Raw genomic sequence first — 19786 nt, forward strand, 5'->3', positions numbered from 1 at the left:
TCCGCCGTTATCATTCCTTACTAAATTATTAGTCACTTCCTGCCATTTACCTTTACACCCCTTATGCCTCTGCTTGCTCTGTATTTGACCCTGGCTTGTTATTTGACCACGATTCTGCCTACCGATTTTGTTTATACCTCTGCCTGATATGGAACTGACCCTGGACTGTTATTTGACCACGCTTATGCCTACCGATTCTGTTTATACCTCTGCCTGATATGGAACTGACCCTGGACTGTTATTTGACCACGCTTATGCCTACCGATTCTGTTTATACCTCTGCCTGATCTGGAACTGACCCTGGACCGTTTGACCATTCTTTTTGCCTGCCTCTTGGACTGATCTTTTACCCTGCCAGTGGACTAGTGGGATTCAAAGCACAGGGGTCTCACATGTGAGGGGCTCCAGAATTGTTTTTCTGGATGAAGAAAACTATTGTTTTTGTTTTCTCATTCTAGATTAGGGTCTGGTTGCCCGGAGGCTTCAAAGAGATTTGGGTGGGAGAAGCCTCTACCCCTGTCCCCATTCTGTCCTGAACGAGGCCCTACTTCTGCCTGCTGCCTGTAGGACCTATGCCATCATGCCTGTTGCCTGGACAATTGCATTTTCTTTTGCTGACCAAGTCCCTGCCTGCTGCCTGGACCAGTGCTATCGTCCCGTGGACAACTGCGCTACTAAAACCACAGGTACATTTTTTGTTTACCCTTTGCTTAGCATAATGTATTTTGGGGTGTAATTCTTGTCATGTGTATGCTATGTGTCCCTAGAACACCTGTTGGTCTTCCTTGCATGTTGGGCCTCTGTATGTGGTCAGGCTGTGAAAAAGTCCCACACATGTGGTATCGCCATACTCAGGAGGAGTAGCAGAATGTATTTTTGGGTGTAATTTTTGCTATGTACAGGCTATGTGTTGGCAATATCTTATAAATGGACAACTTTGCATAAAAAAATTGCGTTTTCATTTTTTTTCCACATTTTCCAAAAACGTTTGGAAAAAAATGAATCGTTCAAAAGACTCATTATGCCTCATAGATTATACGTTGGGGTGTTAGCTTTCCAAAATGGGGTCACTTTGTGGGCATTTCCATTGTCCAGGTGCTCCAGGGCCTTCAAAAGTGTAATAGGTAGTCAACATGTTAGATGTGTAATTTATGCTCCTAGAACACCTGATGGTGCTCCCTGCATATTGGGGCTCTGTATGTGGTCAGGCTGTGAAAAAGTCCCACACATATGGTATCGCCATACTCAGGAGGAGTAGCAGAATGTATTTTGGGGTGTAATTTTTGCTATGTATAGGCTATGTGTTGGCAATATCTTATAAATGGACAACTTTGCATAAAAAAATTGCGTTTTCATTTTTTTTCCACATTTTCCAGAAACGTTTGGAAAAAAATGAATCGTTCAAAAGACTCATTATGCCTCATAGATTATACGTTGGGGTGTTAGCTTTCCAAAATGGGGTCACTTTGTGGGCATTTCCATTGTCCAGGTGCTCTAGGGCCTTCAAAAGTGTAATAGGTAGTCAACAAGTTAGATGTGTAATTTATGCTCCTAGAACACCTGATGGTGCTCCCTGCATATTGGGGCTCTGTATGTGGCCAGGCTGTGAAAAAGTCCCACACATGTGGTATCGCCATACTCAGGAGGAGTAGCAGAATGTATTTTTGGGTGTCATTTGTGGTATACACATGCCATGTGAGAGAAATAACCTATTACAATGACAATTTTGTGAGGGGGAAAAAAAAAATAAAAAAAATATTCATTTTGCAAAGAATTGTGGGAAAAAATTACAACATCAAAAACCTCATCATGCATCTTACTAAATACCTTGGAATGTCTACTTTCTAAAAAGGGGTCATTTGGGGGGTATTTGTACTTTCCTGGCGTGTTCAGGGCCCCAAGAAATGAGATAGGCACCGGTACAACAGGTGTGATAATTTTTTTATGATTTGCACCATAGCTTGTAGACTCTCTAACTTTCACAAAGAGCAAATAATATCCACTAATTTGGGTTATTTTTACCAAAGACATGTAGCAGTATAAATTGTGGCCAAAATTTATGAAGAAAAATTAATATTTTGCAAAATTTTATAGCATAAACTAAGAAAAATTCATTTTTTTTCCAAAATTTTCCGCCTTTTTTCATTTATAGCGCAAAAAATAAAAAGTCCAGAGGTGATCAAATACCACCAAAAGAAAGCTCTGTTTGTATGAAAAAAAGGACAAAAAATGTATTTGGATACAATGTTGTATGACTGAGTAATTAACATTCAAAGTGTGAGAGTGCTGAAAGCTGAAAATTGCTCCGGGAACGAAGGTGGTTTAAGTGCCCAGTAAGCAAGTGGTTAAAGACACATTTATCATTCTTTTTTTATTTTTCCTTTTTTTATTTCTTTCAACCTGTATCCCTCTCACACCATCTTTGTCTGATACCAGGGTGGGCCAACCCCATAAAACTCTAAGATTTCCTACATGGAAATCCAAGTATCACAAGCGGCAACAGAGAATTAGCCTATAGTTCAATTTTTTTTTTGCGAGGTCAATACCCAAATGACTTGCATCTTGCATGATCATAACCAAAAAGCAATTCTGCTTTAGGGACATTTTGTATACAGTGTATCCATTTGTCCTTCTATGTTTTCTTTTTCTTTTAAATAAAAATTAAGTCATATATTCTGAAAGATATCACCCTTGCATACCTAGCAGATTTAAGCTAAAGTGCTAGTTGACATCAGACGCAGTTTCGTGTGCTTTTTTTCTGTACAAAATGCATGCACAGTGTTTTCCATGTATTCCAGGGGCTCTAGTTCACACCATGCAGTCAGTTTCTTAGTGCAGAAAAAATGCTCTGAACTGCATGGAACTGCGTCTGGTGTAAACTGGCCCAAAAGCTTTGTACACACGCTCGGTTTACTCGGCAAGAACCAGCAAGAAAACTGCTTGCAAAGCTTTCTTGCCGAGTATACCGAGCATGTGTAGGAGGCTTTTTAGGTTTCTCGTCAAGAAAACTGCCTAAAATCTCAACGAGAAAAATAGTTCTCTATTTTCTCGTTGTGATTCTCGGCAGTGTTTTCCTGCCGAGAAACGCGAGAGTGTGTATACTTACCTGTCACTGTGGAAACCCGCGCATGCTCGAAATGACTTTGACGCATGCGCGGTAGCTTCCTAGGCATAGGTAGGGTGCAGCAAGATGGTGGCAACGGCATCGAATGTGACAAGCGCATGCTCCTCGTACGCGATGACGTCACTGCGTTCTTGCCTTCCAAAAGAACCACAGTTCTTTTGAAAGGAGAGTCTGTACACTCAGGCGGCAAGATATTCTTGCCAAGAATCTCGTCAGGCAAAACAACAGTTTTTTCCTGACGAGATTCTGGCCCGTGTGTACAGGGCTTAAGAGTTCCTCATACAATTGCTGGTTGTTACTTGTTACATAGTTATGGGAAAGTCGAACAATGGCGGGACTATAACGGTGCAAGCAGAAACCCATAAAGAAAAATAGAACAAGTACTATAAATTTTAATAGTTTATTTAAAAAAATAGCGTCAGGTTGTAGGACATATCATGGACTCTAACGGAGTCCAATTCATAAACCAAAACAACCTAAACAAGTATAACAAGGTTAAAAGGTTTCCATAACAGACATAAATACTGTAGCAGAGATCACAACCCGGTTGGTAAACCCTATATATTTCGCCTGGTTAGGCTTCTTCAGGGGTGGTTGAGATCAGAGTTTGGATTCTGATAATAACATACAGAAAAAAAGAAAGAAAATTAATGATTTATACACAGATATATTAAATATACATAAACAATAAATATATAAAGTCGCTCTGTCAGTGTATACCAACATAATGCCCACCTGCTGGTCCGTAGTGGATGTAAACAAACAACAGGGTGTATAATACCCTGATACCATCACCTTCCTGAAAAATCAGGCCAGATGGACACAAGTTGACAGCCAAAAGGATAACCTAGGCAGGAAAAAAATGAGAAACCGCTGCAGATGGGATTCACACAGTCCCCAACCATCGGAGAGGCAGGGGGCGGCACCCAGAAGCAAAGTGGCCAACTGTGGAGAAGAGTAGTAATGTCAATATCTATTGTAGAGTACATAAGGAAATATTTATTTAATAAAGAGTAAAGATAGAGTGTACACTCACAGTGCTCAGGTATACAGGTATAGCATCTGTGGAGGCTTATGCCTAGCTTGAGACCGGAGGCTAGTCAGATTTAGTGACAAGCTGATCCAAGAGTTGTGTCAAACAAAAAAATATAGAAAAGAGAGAACAGTTAGAGATCAAGCAGGAAAAATAACTAAATAAAAGGAAAGAAAAAATATATGGAATAAATAGAAGAAAAACAAATAAAGTGAAACAGACAGTTTGCTTCTATATTAAAATAAAATAAATATAGTGATTATCAGCAAGAAGACTGTTCCATAGTAAAGAAAATCCAGAAAAGAAAGAAAAAAGAAAAAATAGTCGAGAAAAATAACAAGCCAAAAGACTTGGACACGCAAAAGGAAACAAATTTGTATAGTAAGCAGCTGGTAAGCATAATAGGGAGAGTACCTGGTTCGTCTGTCTTAGCAGCACAAGTTAACTCCACAGGAGTGCACAACACACTAACGCTCCACAGCCAGACACAGTCCAGATATACCCCTTGGCCCCTCCCACACGTCCGTGCGTCATAGGAGGCGCGGTCGGGCGTGAGCGGACACAGAGTGCCAGTGCACAGACACCCAAGCTGGTGCTGGACCGAAGGCCTACAATCCCCAGCAACCCCTGGGTTAGAAGGCGTGGACGGTCGAATAATCGGCCAATCACAACGCGCCGGGGGAGGGGCACCGCCGTACAACGGAGCGGCTCGTAGACAAGGAGAGAAACCCAAGTCCAGGAGCCGGGAGTGGCCGAATCACCGATGGAAGGGGAGGGGAATCAGCAAGCAGGAGGGGGAAAGAAAGCACTGGCAAAAACGGGCTCACAAAGTGAAGCCCTTGGGTGTCCAGACGGAAGGGGACAAAAGGCGAAAAGACAAACGCAGCAGCATCATAAATCCTGCAGATGATATAGGATTGTCCAATAGGCAAAGAAATTGCAACTCGGTAAATAAAAAGGATATGTCAAGGCCCGTACCTTAAAGGTGCAGGGTCATTGAAAAAAACCAACATGGATATAGGCAGGGTGGCAAAAGCACATATACAATAGCAGAGCGATTCACAACAAAGTTCATATAAATGGACAATACTCATAAAACAAAGAAATATAATTAAGGTCAAACATTTCTGGGGCAATCATATATATATAAATAGAATCCCATGCATATATATACATTAGCAAAATGCCAAAATAGCGGGGATAGTGGAAAGGGAGAAAAGGAAGAGAGGGGGGGGAAAAATAGGAGAGAGGGGGGGGGGGGGGGGGAAACAGACAGAAGGCCAAGGAGAGGGGAAAGGAGGGAATTGGAACCAAATGTCAAAGGGAAGGGAATGTGAAACAAAACAGACAAAGGATGCAGAATGACAAGCATCATATATTCCATGCTGGAGCAACCCAGGCAGTCGCCTGATGAAGGCATGGCAAGCCCAAAGATGGAGCACAAAAAAAATGGGATTGGGACATACAGACTAGGTAGCCCTTACAGGAAAGATTTAAAGCTGATATATTCATTCAGTCCTGGGTAATGGGTGGCGTTTAAAGTTTGTATCCATTTAGTTTCAAGTTGCAGAAGACTGCGATCAATGCCCCCACCCCTAACGTGTGTGGGCACATGTTCCAGGGCAGTGAATTTAACCATATTAGGCTCAAAATTGTGCTCATGTCCCACATGCCTACTGATGGCAGTGGTGGACAGTTTTTTCCGTATGGGTGCAATATGATCCGATATCCGCTTGTGGAAAGGTCTCTTCGTCTTGCCAACGTAGAAGCACCCACACATGCATTTGGCCAGGTACACCACGCCGACGGTCTGGCATGTGACCCGATGCCGAATGGTGTGGGTACGTCCACCAGGCAACACGACTGTAGATCCACTCAGAATAAAAGGACACATGTGGCATCCTTTACATGAGAAGGTGCCATTAATTGTGTGTGAAGAGTTTTCTAAGGGATTATAATGACTCTGAACAAGTTTGTCCCGCAGAGATGGTGCTCTGCGGTAGGTAACTTCAGGTCGATCCTTGATAAATTTGTTGACAGTGTTATCCGCCAATAATAATGGCCAATACCTATCCAAAATTTCCCTAAACTGTGTATGGCAAGCAGAATATTGAGTAAGCAAACGTATTGGTTGCAGGGAGTTAACCCTTCGGGGGGGAAAAATCAAGTCCCTGCGGTCGATACTCGCAGCTCGATTGTAAGCTTTCTTCAGGATATTGTGACTGTAACCCCTATCCTTCAAACGACAGTATAGGCTTCTAGCAGCTATTTCATAATCATTCTTGAGGACACAATTCCTCTTTAGTCTAATGTATTGGCTGTAGGGTATACTTTTTACAAGCGACTGCGGGTGGCCACTAGAGGCATGCAGAATAGTATTACCTGCAGAAGGCTTACGAAAGAGAGAGGAGTAGACAGTTCCATCAGATCCAATGAAGATGGTAAGATCGAGAAAATTGATCGATTTAAGACTGCATTCCATGGTGAACTTAAGATTAAAGGTATTTTTGGCCAGTCTCTTCATAAATAAGTCAAGTTCCGCTCTGCCACCAGACCACAATAGCAGAACGTCATCGATGTATCTGTACCACGAAATGACGTGGCACAGATACATCGAGGATTCTTCATCAGAAAAAAGTTCCTTCTCCCACCCCCCCAGGTACAGGTTGGCATACGATGGGGCACATTTAGTCCCCATCGCAACCCCCTGCACCTGGAGGAAGTGGGAGAGTCCAAACATGAACACATTTCTGGTGAGAATGAACTTTAATATATCCAAAATAAATACGTTGTAAGGCTCTGCCTGATCGCCTCTATCCTTGAGGATTTTACCCACAACTTCAATGCCCCTATCGTGTGGGATTGCGTTATAAAGGCTTTCAATATCGATAGCAACCAGCCAGGTATTGGGTGGGACTGATATGCCATCGATAGTTTGCAAAAGGTCAATCGTGTCCTTGATGTACGAGGACAGGGCGGTAACATGCGGGCGAAGGTAATTGTCAACCAGGGAGCTGGCATTCTCTGTTAGTCCTGCACAACCCGATACTATGGGTCTCCCTGGTGGGCATTTTAAGGATTTGTGAATCTTTGGTAGGGCGTACATAGTAGGAACCTTAGGTTCCTGAATGTTCAAAAAGTTCCACGTATCCTTATCAATCAGGCCCTGATGATAGGCCTGAGTGATAAGGGCGTAGTATTCATTATTAAAGCTTAGAATTACCGACTGAGGTATTGGGCGGTACCAATCCTCGTTTTCAAGGATCTTTAAACACATGCGTTCGTAGTCCTTTATGTTCATGACTACTACGTTGCCCCCTTTGTCAGAGGGTTTAATTATTATGGAGCGATTGTCCTGAAGATTTCTGAGAGCTTGTCGTTGATTGAAAGTGAGGTTTGAAGAGTTATTAGAGAGGTCAATTTTCTCGACCTCTCTTGTGGTCTGCTGGACAAATGACCATATACTGGCATTTTTGTTCAAGAGAGGAAAGTTTAACGATTTGGGTTTGAAGGACATAGGTGGAGGAAAAGTGACCTCTGGGGCACAAATTCCCAAAGTGGGTGGTACCAAGGGGGAATCGTCATCCACATGTCCCTCCTCCCATAGTTCCATCAGAGTCTCGATGGCCTGTATCTCATCGGCATCATTTTTAAGTTGTTCAAAGTTTCTATTATCTGATTCAGTAGATGGTTTGTCATAGATAACCTTGAACATTAATTTCCGGGCAAAGAGATGAATGTCTTTAATCATTTGAAATTTATCCCCCCCGATGGATGGACAGAAGGTCAGTCCAAGCTTGAGGACATCAATCTCATGTCCACTCAATGAAGTGGATGATAGATTGATGACCTCAAGATCCAAAGAGGGCGTACTCACTTCGTCGAGGGTATCGGGGTGGATGATAGTTCCATCTGTTTGCCTAAAAAAATTGGTGCAATTTTGGGATCTATACTTGCCGAGCTTTGGGGAAAGAGTGAAGATACATGTGAGGATACATTGGGTTCGCTTACCCGTCTCGTCGGGGTGGTGTGAGGTGTCATTAACAGAGGCGACGTAAGTGCCGGAGCTCGCGGAGGGTGCGCTAGTGAAGCATTCGTCACCTGTGGGGTATCAGGATGCAAGATTCGTGATAAGGAAGATGGACGAAAGTTATCTAAAATAGAAGAGTTAGTTGGTAAACGCTTAGTGGTGTTGAGACCGGTTTGTGATAAAGATTCTGAGGATGTAGATTTTCGGTCATTTTTACGTTTCCGTGGGAAACGATCATGAGACATCTCTCGGTAAACAGTTGACTGACTTGATGCTGTAGAGGAAGCAGAGGTGACATTTGGTATGTTAGTCAGATTAGCAGGTACATTGCGTGTAGACGGATGGGCTGTAGGTTTGTTGAAAGTTGGTTGATTCCATTTGTAAGCATACTTATTGTCATATGCAGCCTTATCTCTAAGGTATTTGCCCTCCTTAAAATTAATTAGGTCAGTGGTATATTCTTCCAAATGTTCTTTAAGGGATTTCTCCCTCGCAATGAACAGCGGATTCGATATCGACAATACCAATTCAATGTACCAGGCATTAACCTGAACATCAAGATCCTCAATTTCAGCTTCGTATTGGTTGCATAAGATGTTCATCATTTCGAACGAACAAGACTGTAAGTTCTGTTCCCATCTAAGTTTAAGGGCGTCATCTACCTTTTTAAGATTGGGGAATATTTGTATCCTCAGGCCCCATGGGGTGATCTGATTTTCAACATATTTGATAAAGTATTGTTTATGCCAAAATATTCTGACCTTTTTTTCCAAAAGTCGTTGTAATCTAGAAAATGCTCGATCAAGCTCAGGGATAGTTATATCGGCATTATTTGTATTGGACTGGATTTTGAACATAAAGCCTTCCCATGCAGCGCCACGAAAGTCTGCCATGCTAGCAGCAAAAGACGGCCTGAGAAGAAAAAGCCAGCAGAGAAAAATAAACAGATAATACAAACAAAAAACAGTGTAACATACACCGGGTGTCCTGTAGCAGGTGAGGTAGAAGTCTACACCGTACACGGCAACCAGGTGGGGGTGACAGTGATGCACACTCAAGGTGCTGGAGACACTGTCTGTGGGGAATAACTAGAGAAGGGGCTAGGAAGGGGATACCAGGAGGGATATTGAAAAAGAGGGAGGGGGGACTAGATGGCAAAGTGATGGAAACTAAGTCCTAAACAGATATTAACATATAAATAAACATATATATACATCACAATCAAAATGTCATGGGTTCATAAATAGAGCCAGAAGCATCATATTTTAGTTAGAGATTGCTAGGCCACTCAGATCCAGATATGATGTATTAAAACATCCAAGAAAATATTTGGAGAAAGAGGGATAGGATCTGGCTGGTCTAGACTGAAAAATAGTATCATTGACAAGAGCACCTCATCCCAAATTTATATATGGGAAAGTCGAACAATGGCGGGACTATAACGGTGCAAGCAGAAACCCATAAAGAAAAATAGAACAAGTACTATAAATTTTAATAGTTTATTTAAAAAAATAGCGTCAGGTTGTAGGACATATCATGGACTCTAACGGAGTCCAATTCATAAACCAAAACAACCTAAACAAGTATAACAAGGTTAAAAGGTTTCCATAACAGACATAAATACTGTAGCAGAGATCACAACCCGGTTGGTAAACCCTATATATTTCGCCTGGTTAGGCTTCTTCAGGGGTGGTTGAGATCAGAGTTTGGATTCTGATAATAACATACAGAAAAAAAGAAAGAAAATTAATGATTTATACACAGATATATTAAATATACATAAACAATAAATATATAAAGTCGCTCTGTCAGTGTATACCAACATAATGCCCACCTGCTGGTCCGTAGTGGATGTAAACAAACAACAGGGTGTATAATACCCTGATACCATCACCTTCCTGAAAAATCAGGCCAGATGGACACAAGTTGACAGCCAAAAGGATAACCTAGGCAGGAAAAAAATGAGAAACCGCTGCAGATGGGATTCACACAGTCCCCAACCATCGGAGAGGCAGGGGGCGGCACCCAGAAGCAAAGTGGCCAACTGTGGAGAAGAGTAGTAATGTCAATATCTATTGTAGAGTACATAAGGAAATATTTATTTAATAAAGAGTAAAGATAGAGTGTACACTCACAGTGCTCAGGTATACAGGTATAGCATCTGTGGAGGCTTATGCCTAGCTTGAGACCGGAGGCTAGTCAGATTTAGTGACAAGCTGATCCAAGAGTTGTGTCAAACAAAAAAATATAGAAAAGAGAGAACAGTTAGAGATCAAGCAGGAAAAATAACTAAATAAAAGGAAAGAAAAAATATATGGAATAAATAGAAGAAAAACAAATAAAGTGAAACAGACAGTTTGCTTCTATATTAAAATAAAATAAATATAGTGATTATCAGCAAGAAGACTGTTCCATAGTAAAGAAAATCCAGAAAAGAAAGAAAAAAGAAAAAATAGTCGAGAAAAATAACAAGCCAAAAGACTTGGACACGCAAAAGGAAACAAATTTGTATAGTAAGCAGCTGGTAAGCATAATAGGGAGAGTACCTGGTTCGTCTGTCTTAGCAGCACAAGTTAACTCCACAGGAGTGCACAACACACTAACGCTCCACAGCCAGACACAGTCCAGATATACCCCTTGGCCCCTCCCACACGTCCGTGCGTCATAGGAGGCGCGGTCGGGCGTGAGCGGACACAGAGTGCCAGTGCACAGACACCCAAGCTGGTGCTGGACCGAAGGCCTACAATCCCCAGCAACCCCTGGGTTAGAAGGCCTAGGTTATCCTTTTGGCTGTCAACTTGTGTCCATCTGGCCTGATTTTTCAGGAAGGTGATGGTATCAGGGTATTATACACCCTGTTGTTTGTTTACATCCACTACGGACCAGCAGGTGGGCATTATGTTGGTATACACTGACAGAGCGACTTTATATATTTATTGTTTATGTATATTTAATATATCTGTGTATAAATCATTAATTTTCTTTCTTTTTTTCTGTATGTTATTATCAGAATCCAAACTCTGATCTCAACCACCCCTGAAGAAGCCTAACCAGGCGAAATATATAGGGTTTACCAACCGGGTTGTGATCTCTGCTACAGTATTTATGTCTGTTATGGAAACCTTTTAACCTTGTTATACTTGTTTAGGTTGTTTTGGTTTATGAATTGGACTCCGTTAGAGTCCATGATATGTCCTACAACCTGACGCTATTTTTTTAAATAAACTATTAAAATTTATAGTACTTGTTCTATTTTTCTTTATGGGTTTCTGCTTGCACCGTTATAGTCCCGCCATTGTTCGACTTTCCCATATATAAATTTGGGATGAGGTGCTCTTGTCAATGATACTATTTTTCAGTCTAGACCAGCCAGATCCTATCCCTCTTTCTCCAAATTGTTACATAGTTAGTCAGGTTCGACCACAAAAAAAGCAAAACACAGTACAATCCCATACACCCAATTCCATACCCACAGTTGATCCAGAGGAAGGCAAAAAACCCCAGCAGAGCATGATCCAATTTACTACAGCAGGGGAAAAAATTCCATCCTAAACCCCCGACAGGCAATCGAATTTTCCCTGGATCAGCTTTACCTACAAATCTTAGTACCCAGTTATAGTATGTACATTTAGGAAAGTATCCAGGCCTTTTTTAAAGCAATCTACTGAGCTGGCCAGAACCACCTGTTAGAATTGTTAATTGTACAGTTATTTCTATATTTTATCCTAAACATATGCCAGTATTCTGTCTTCACTTTTGGAGGTCATTCATTAAAGAAATGTTTATGAATAAACAAAATATCTAAACCCCCATGTCACCAGCCAGTCCATCCTTGCAATTCTGAATCACTGACCATGGTCACAATGGGCAGATGATAAGCCAAGTAAGCAGCGGGGGTCCTTCAATTAGGGTTGCAGGGGTTTTGCCCCCCCCTAATCCATGCGCTCGACCCCTAATCTACAGTACATGCAGGGTGCCGGACGCATGGATTTTAATGTTTGTTTTTAGAAGCACGTGATTAGAGCCAGAGGTTCTAATTGGCTTCAAAAAAGGGTGGGCTCTGGGCGCAGAGCACTGCACTCTGAGCCCACCCAGTTGTGTGATAATAGCAAATTATTATTCGCTATTGTCTTGCTGATTCTCCTCCCTGCCAATCAGGAAGCGGGTCCTGAGATAGTGCAGCACATTAATTTAATAGAATTGGGTCCTGAGACCCGATTGGCCGAGATGAAACGCGATTATATTGGCTGCCACGCGGAGGCAAGGAGGAGGAGGGAAGCTGCCGTGAAGCACAAGAGGCAGGTGAGTCGGAGACGCAGGAAGGAGCCAAAGCTGCCTGCGACCTAGATGGGGTAAGTGCAGGGCCGACAGACTGGGGGGTGGCAGTGTAAGTGGTGGTGTAAGTGCGGTGAGAAGTCTTGTATGCCCCCCCACTCAAATATACAGCACCAGCCACCACTGTTGCTTACCCAAAATTTTATTAAAGCCTAGCTACTGGCATAAACCTCCTAGTCAAAAGGCATGAGTGCCTGACAGAGGTGTATTTAGGTTTTTGTGCTGCCCTAGGCCTGACTAAACTTGCGCACCCCCTAATATAAATATGACCACCCCTTCCTGTCAAAACCACATCCCTTCTTCTTTAAGACCCACCCTGTCATCTTCATGGGAAGAGGACAGAGGGATGCGGTGGGTGAAGGACAGAGGGACACCCTGGGAGAAGGACAGAGGGTTGCCGTGGGTGACGGACAGAGGGACGCCGTGGGAAGAGGACAGAGGGACGCCGTGGGAAAAGGATGCCGTGGGAAGAGGACAGAGAGGGATGTTGTGGCGGTCAATAAGGCCTAGAGAATAGCAGGCTAGGTACTTCCTAATGGCTCAGTCTTACCAGACCCAGCGAAATTGCAACAGTGATCCCTCTGGCCGGCCGCCCCCCGCAAAGTGTCGCCCTAGGCCTGGGCCCTGTCGGCCTAGGCCAGAATACAGCCTTGGTGCCTGATACTATATATGGCTGGCACTGCCCATCTATAGTTGCTAAATGTGACCTAAACACTGCTTGGCTGGATGCGTAAAAAGCAAATGAGTTTCAGCTTAGCTTCTCTGGTTTGTGTGTACATGCACATTCCTTTGGATGCATCAGTGTACTTTGGCCTATGTCAAGGGGCGAGTGAACAGTTCTATCTTGTGTTTTTAAAAATGTATAGCTTAGATCACACAGAGTGCAATAGGTAGTGTGGTACCAGACATACATATACAGCATTGTGCAGCAATGCGCTCATCTTTTCTGACTAGCATTGTATCAAAAATGTTTATGTAAACACATTATCAGCAAATCTTAATGAATGGTGTGCTTTTCTGGTAGTTTTTCTTTATTGTAGAAACCAGGGTTGTACTGTTCATGAGCAATAAGCAATGTGAGGCATGTCAACGCCAAAAATATAGCATACTGTGTGTGTTTTATTTATCTTATTTTCAGCACTGGACACATGTTGGTAAGTCCATCAGTAAGAAAGGGAAAGAAAGAGAAGTCACAAGGATTTTTATAGCTGAGGTAATATGGTGGTATCTCCTTCTTCCCTGCATAACACTACAGAAAAATTCACACATTATCAGCATGAAGTCTTCCCACATCCAATGTACTGTATGTTTCAGACTTCTTTCTCAAGGGAAAATGCCAGAATCTTTACTCATGAAACCTTAATCAATGTGTTAATTGGATTTTATTAAAAAGACTTGCTAAAAAGGATAAGTGTGTAGAACATTATTTTTGCTTCTTCATGACATGACACAATAGGTCTGATTAGAAAATATGATCAAAAGGCAAACACATTCCTCACTGGGGTATGATCAACGAGTTCTAATCTTCGTATCTTTGCAAGAACTGTATTATACATACAGAATTACAATATACATTAACAAATACAGAAGACATAAAACAGTTAATTAGAAATACCATAATAATAAGAAAAAGATCCATTTTAACCTATTGTCTCCTAAAATAAGACTCAGGCAATGTCTAATGTCTAGTCACAGCTGTAGTCAACAAGATGACCTTTCTGTCATCTGAAGGGTAAAATATTGAGATACATTGTATTATAGATTTGGTTAGGGTTGAACAGTTGTTTAACATATTCTTAGCATTCTATGAACTGAGGCGAAATCATGTTCTAATCTAATTACCGTAAATGAAGACTAATGTTTGACATAATCGATGTCTGATTCTACTTTAAGACATTTATACGGACATAGAAGATACAGGATTTTTTGGCTTCCACATGTTTTTAAAGGATTAGGAGAACATACATCACAAGTACAATTTACACCAAAAGTCAGTAAATGATAAAAGTTTGTTAAAATTCTTTTGTCAAGTGTTAACCACTTCAGCCCCAAGCCTATTTTTCAAGCCTGTTGTTTACAAGTTAAAATATATATTTTTTTGCTAGACAATTACCTGTATGAGAAATGAAAATCAGTTGACTACCCACATACCACAGCAGTATATCCCTATTCACACCTGAATGTTTTGTAGCTTGAAGCTCAAAGCTACAAAACTCTCAACAAACAAAATCTCAGCAACTAATTGGTGGCCGTTCACATATGATCTCTCAGGCACCAGTAGCTTGATAGAGGAAGGAGAGAGAAGTGCCAAGCAAATCCTTAACCACTTGCCGCCCGCCAATGACATATTGACGTCGGCAAAGTGGTTGTAGAATCCTGACTGGACATCATATGACGTCCTCAGGATTCTGAGCCGCTGTGCACCCCCGGGGGGCGCATCGCGGCGATCGTTGTTGCAGGGTGTCAGTCTGACACCCCGCAACACCAATCAAGGTAAAGAGTCTCTCACGGAGGCTCTTTACCATGTGATCAGCCGTGTCCAACCACGGCTGATCACGATGTAAACAGGAAGAGCCGTTGATGGCTCTTCCTCACTCGCGTCTGACAGACGCGAGTAGAGGAGAGCCGATGGGCGGCTCTCCTGACGGGGGGTTCGCGCTGATTGTTTATCAGCGCAGCCCCCCCTCGGATCGCCACACTGGACCACCAGGGAAGCCCACCCTGGACCACCAGGGAAGGGCAAACAAAAAAAAAGGGGGCAAAAAAAAAAAGTCTGGAAAAAAAAAGCATTAAAAAATAAAAAAGATGCCAATCAATGCCCACAAATGGGCACTGACTAGCAACATGGGTAAATCAGTGCCGCCCCACAGTGTCCATCAGTGCCACCCCACAGTGTCCATTAGTGCCACCCCACAGTGTCCATCAGTGCCACCCCACAGTGCCCATCCATGCCCCGTGCCCACCTATCAGTGCCCATCTGTGCCACCCATAAGTATCCATCAGTGCCACTCATAAGTGCCGCTCATGAGTGGCCATCTGTGCCACCTATGAGTGCCCAGTGCCGTCCATGAGTGCCCATCAGTGCTGCCCATGAGTGCATCAGTGCCGCCTATGTGTGCCCATCAGTGCCGCCTATGTGTGCCCATCAGTGCCGCCTATGTGTGCCCATCAGTGCCGCCTATGAGTGCCCATCAGTGCCACATACCAGCGCCGCCAATCAGTGCCACCTCATCTGTGCCCGTCGGTACTACCTTATCGATGTCCATCAGTGCCATCTCATCGGTGCTCATCAGTGCCGCCATATCAGTGCCCGTATCTGAAAGAGAAAACGTACTTATTTACAAAAAAATTTACAGAAAAAAATAAAAACGCAATTTTTTTTCAAAATTGTCAGTCTTTTTTTAGTTGTTGCGCAAACAAACAAAAAAATCGCAGAGGTAATCAAATACCACCAAAAGAAAGCTCTATTTGTAGGGAAAAAAGGACGCCAATTTTGTTTGGGTACAGTGTAGCATGACCGCGCAATTGCCATTCAAAGTGCGACAGTGCTGAAAGCTGAAAATTGGCTTGGGCGGGAAGGTGCGTAAGTGCCTGGTATGGAAGTGGTTAAAGGTGTTGTAAACCCTTGTGTTTTTTCACCTTAATGCATCCTATGCAATAAAGTGAAAACATTTATGACAGTGACCGGCCCCCCAGCCCCCCCGCTTTACTCATCTGACTGCCCTCGAATTCAGGGCAGAGACACGCTATACCTCTCTGCCCAGGGTTCTGGGCTCTTGATTGGATAGATTGATAGCAGCGCAGCCATTGGCTTCCATCTATGGCCTCAGAATGCTGGAATCAGGAGCGCGCCCGCAAGGTAACCCCCCTCGGGAGAGCGCTTCTTCTGGGGGCTATACAATGTGGGGAGGAGAAGAGGAGGATCGGGCCACTCTGTGCAAAACGAACTGCACAGTGATAAGTATGACATGTTTGTTATTTAAAAAAAATATGCCACAGCTATACTAGATATGCCTTGTTATCCATCCACCATCTATCATGTTTAATGATGTGTACATATATAATTCAATACATGTACACATCATGTGATTACAGATATCGGGCATGCAGCCCTCAACACTTGTAGGCCATATAACTGTTTTATATACAATTATACTAACTATCATGTATTCATTATGCTTATGTGTTCATTTATACATACTTTTTTTATCCATCATGCCTATATCTTGTGCAATCTATATGTATATATATATATATGAAATTACTTTTGTACTCTTGCCTCCGCATTTCAACTGCTTCATTTAACCACTTCAGCCTCTGACCATTTTGCAGGTCAAAGACCAGGCCACTTTTTGCGATTTGGCACTGCGTTGCTTTGATGTCCTATTTTTCCCACAAATAGAGCTTTCTTTTAGTGGTATTTGATCACCTCTGCGTTTTAATTTTTTTTGCGCTTTAATCAAAAATAGAGCGACAATTTTGAAAAAAAAAAGTTATATTTTTAACTTTTTGCTATAATAAATATCCCCCAAAAATATATATAAAAAAAAACATTTTTCTTCCCTCAGTTTAGGCCGATACGTATTCTTCTACATATTTTTGGTAAAGAAAATCGCAATAAGCATTTATTGATTGGTTTGCGCAAAAGTTATAGCAGTTACAAAATGGGGGGTCGTTTTATGGCTTTTTTTTTTTATTAAATTCCTTTTTAGTTAAAGCGGTCCTCCACCCTAAAGTGGAGTCCCGCTGATCGGAACCCTCCCCCCCTCCGGTGTCACATTTGACACCTTTCAGGGGGGAGGGGGGTGCAGACACCTGTCTAAAGACAGGTATTTGCACCCACTTCCGGCCACACGCTACGGGCGAAAGACGGGCATTCCGTCACATCCCGTCTGTCGCCCGTTGTGTGCTGGGAACACTCGGCTCCCAGCACACAGCGTGTGAGCCAATCGGCGGGCGCAGCGCGACTCGCGCATGCGCCGTAGGGAACCGGGCAGTGAAGCCGCAGCGCTTCACTTCCTGGTTCCCTCACCGTGGATGGAGGGGGGAGCAGCAGGGTGACGAGCGATCGGCTCATCCTCTGCTGCGATCACCGCTGGACTCCAGGACAGGTAAGTGTCCTTATATTAAAAGTCAGCAGCTGCAGTATTTGTAGCTGCTAGCTTTTAATATATTGTTTTAGTGGCACATCCGCTTTAAGAATTTTGCTCTTATGATACACACTGTGCTTACAATCTTATACAAAAATATACATTAAAATACATTTAGTTACGTTTCCATAAAACCTTATTTTTATTATCAACTGTGTGGCCTTTTGTGTATAATATCTATTTTTCTTTTTCCTTCTTTCCCTAAAAGTCCCAAACTTCCCTTTCTATGTATAACAATTTATTTGATTGTTTTTTTTTACCAGCTGCTGTTTTTCATCTATCAGCATGATTTCTGTTTGTTTGTAACAGACCCAGCCATTACCTTGTAAAATAAGTGGTGATACCATTACTGTTATGCATAGCCTATGCAGAAACAGAGCTGTGAGAGGGAATCAATCCACCCACTACAAGCAGCTTGCAAAAACGATATGAGGGGGCAGAAAAAAGACCAGTCACTCTGCACAAGAAGATAAAAGAACAGTGTCTGGTCTTTATTACAGGAAGCTCCTGCACAGAGGCAATGTACTGTAAGGATATGGAAGAATTACACAAGGCATTCCAAGATTCAAGTAAGAACACACATGTCTCTTTTATTCAGATCAGCAATTTTCCACCTGGGTGTTGCCACCTGGGGGGTGCCTTCAGGCATCTTCAGGGGTGTATTGGAAACATGTCTAAGATTTTCCTGAAAGTTGTATACCGTACAGACCAAAAGTTTGGACACACCGGGCCAGATTCACAGAAGAAGTACGCCGGAGTATCTGCTGATACTCCGGCGTACTTTCAAATTTGCCGCGTCGTATCTTTAGTTTGAATTCTCAAACCAAGATACGACGGCTTCTGCCTTCGATCCGACAGCCGTACGGCTTCGTACGCCTTTGGATCGTAGGTGTAATACTTTGGAGCCCGCTGGGTGGAGTTCGCTCCGTTTTCAAGGTCGGGTATGCTAATTAGCTGTTTACCGCGATCCACGAAGGTACGCGCGGTCGTCGCATTCTCTTACGTCATCGCTAGTCGGCTTTTTCCGGCGTATAGTTACAGCTGCTATTTCTTGGCTTATATTTAGACTTGCCATGTTAAAGTACGGCCGTCGTTCCCGCGTCGAATTAAAAAAAAAATTTTTTTGCGTAAGTCGTCCGTGAATAGGAAAGGACGTAACGCACGTCGCCGTTCAAAAAATGACGTCGGTGCGACGTCATTTCGCGCAAAGCACGGCGGGAAATTTCAAAATGGAGCATGCACAGTACGTTCGGCGTGAGAGCGCGCCTAATTTAAATGATACAAGCCCCATTTGAATTAGGCGTGCTTGCGCCGGACGGATTTACGCTACGCCGCCGCAAGTTTACAGGCAAGTGCTTTGTGAATCAAGCACTTGCCCGTAAAACTTGCGGCGGTGTAACGTAAATGCAATACGTTACGCCGCCGGAATTCTACCTGAATCTGGCCCACCTTCTCATTCAAAGAGTTTTCTTTATTTTCATGACTATGAACATTGTAGATTCACACTGAAGGCATCAAAACTATGAATTAACACATGTGGAATTATACATAACAAAAAAGTGTGAAACAACTGAAAATATATTTCATATTCTAGGTTCTTCAAAGTAGCCACATTTTGCTTTGATTACTGCTTGGCACACTCTTGGCATTCTCTTGATGAGCTTCAAGAGGTAGTCACCTGGCGCAGCACCCCATCACTCTCCTTCTTGGTCAAATAGCCCTTACACAGCCTGGAGGTGTGTTTGGGGTCATTGTACTGTATTGAAAAATAAATGATGGTCCAACTAAACGCAAACCGGATGGAATAGCATGCCGCTGCAAGATTCTGTGGTAGCCATGCTGGTTCAGTATGCCTTAAATTTTGAATAAATCCCCAACAGTGTCACCAGCAAAGCACCCCCACACCATCACACCTACTCCTCCATGCTTCACGGTGGGAACCAGGCATGTAGAGTCCATCCGTTCACCTTTTCTGCGTCGCACAAAGACACGGGGGTTGGAACCAAAGATCTCAAGTTTGGACTCATCAGACCAAAGCACAGATTTCCACTGGTCTAATGTCCATTCCTTGTGTTCTTTAGCCCAAACAAGTCTCTTCTGCTTGTTGCCTTTCT

General features: G+C 42.8%; 1 protein-coding gene and 1 long non-coding RNA gene across 2 annotated transcripts; both read right to left on the reverse strand.

Moving 5' to 3' along the window:
* Positions 1–3516: 3516 nt before the first annotated feature.
* On the reverse strand, positions 3517–9080 carry LOC120910420. Its single transcript, XM_040322179.1, has 2 exons — positions 8169–9080; positions 3517–3738 (listed from the first exon to the last, which is right to left on the reverse strand). Exons 1-2 carry the CDS (start codon positions 9078–9080, stop codon positions 3709–3711), a joined length of 942 nt encoding a protein of 313 aa, XP_040178113.1. The 3' UTR covers positions 3517–3708.
* A 448-nt stretch (positions 9081–9528) lies between these two features.
* On the reverse strand, positions 9529–10941 carry LOC120910693. The gene is made up of 4 exons (XR_005741537.1): positions 10734–10941; positions 10323–10403; positions 10022–10231; positions 9529–9900 (listed from the first exon to the last, which is right to left on the reverse strand). It is a non-coding gene; the product is annotated as an uncharacterized LOC120910693 (long non-coding RNA).
* Between the last annotated feature and the right edge of the window lie 8845 nt (positions 10942–19786).

This window comes from Rana temporaria, chromosome 8, assembly GCF_905171775.1.
Source record: "Rana temporaria chromosome 8, aRanTem1.1, whole genome shotgun sequence".
In the NCBI taxonomy this organism is placed as follows: Eukaryota; Metazoa; Chordata; class Amphibia; order Anura; family Ranidae; genus Rana; species Rana temporaria.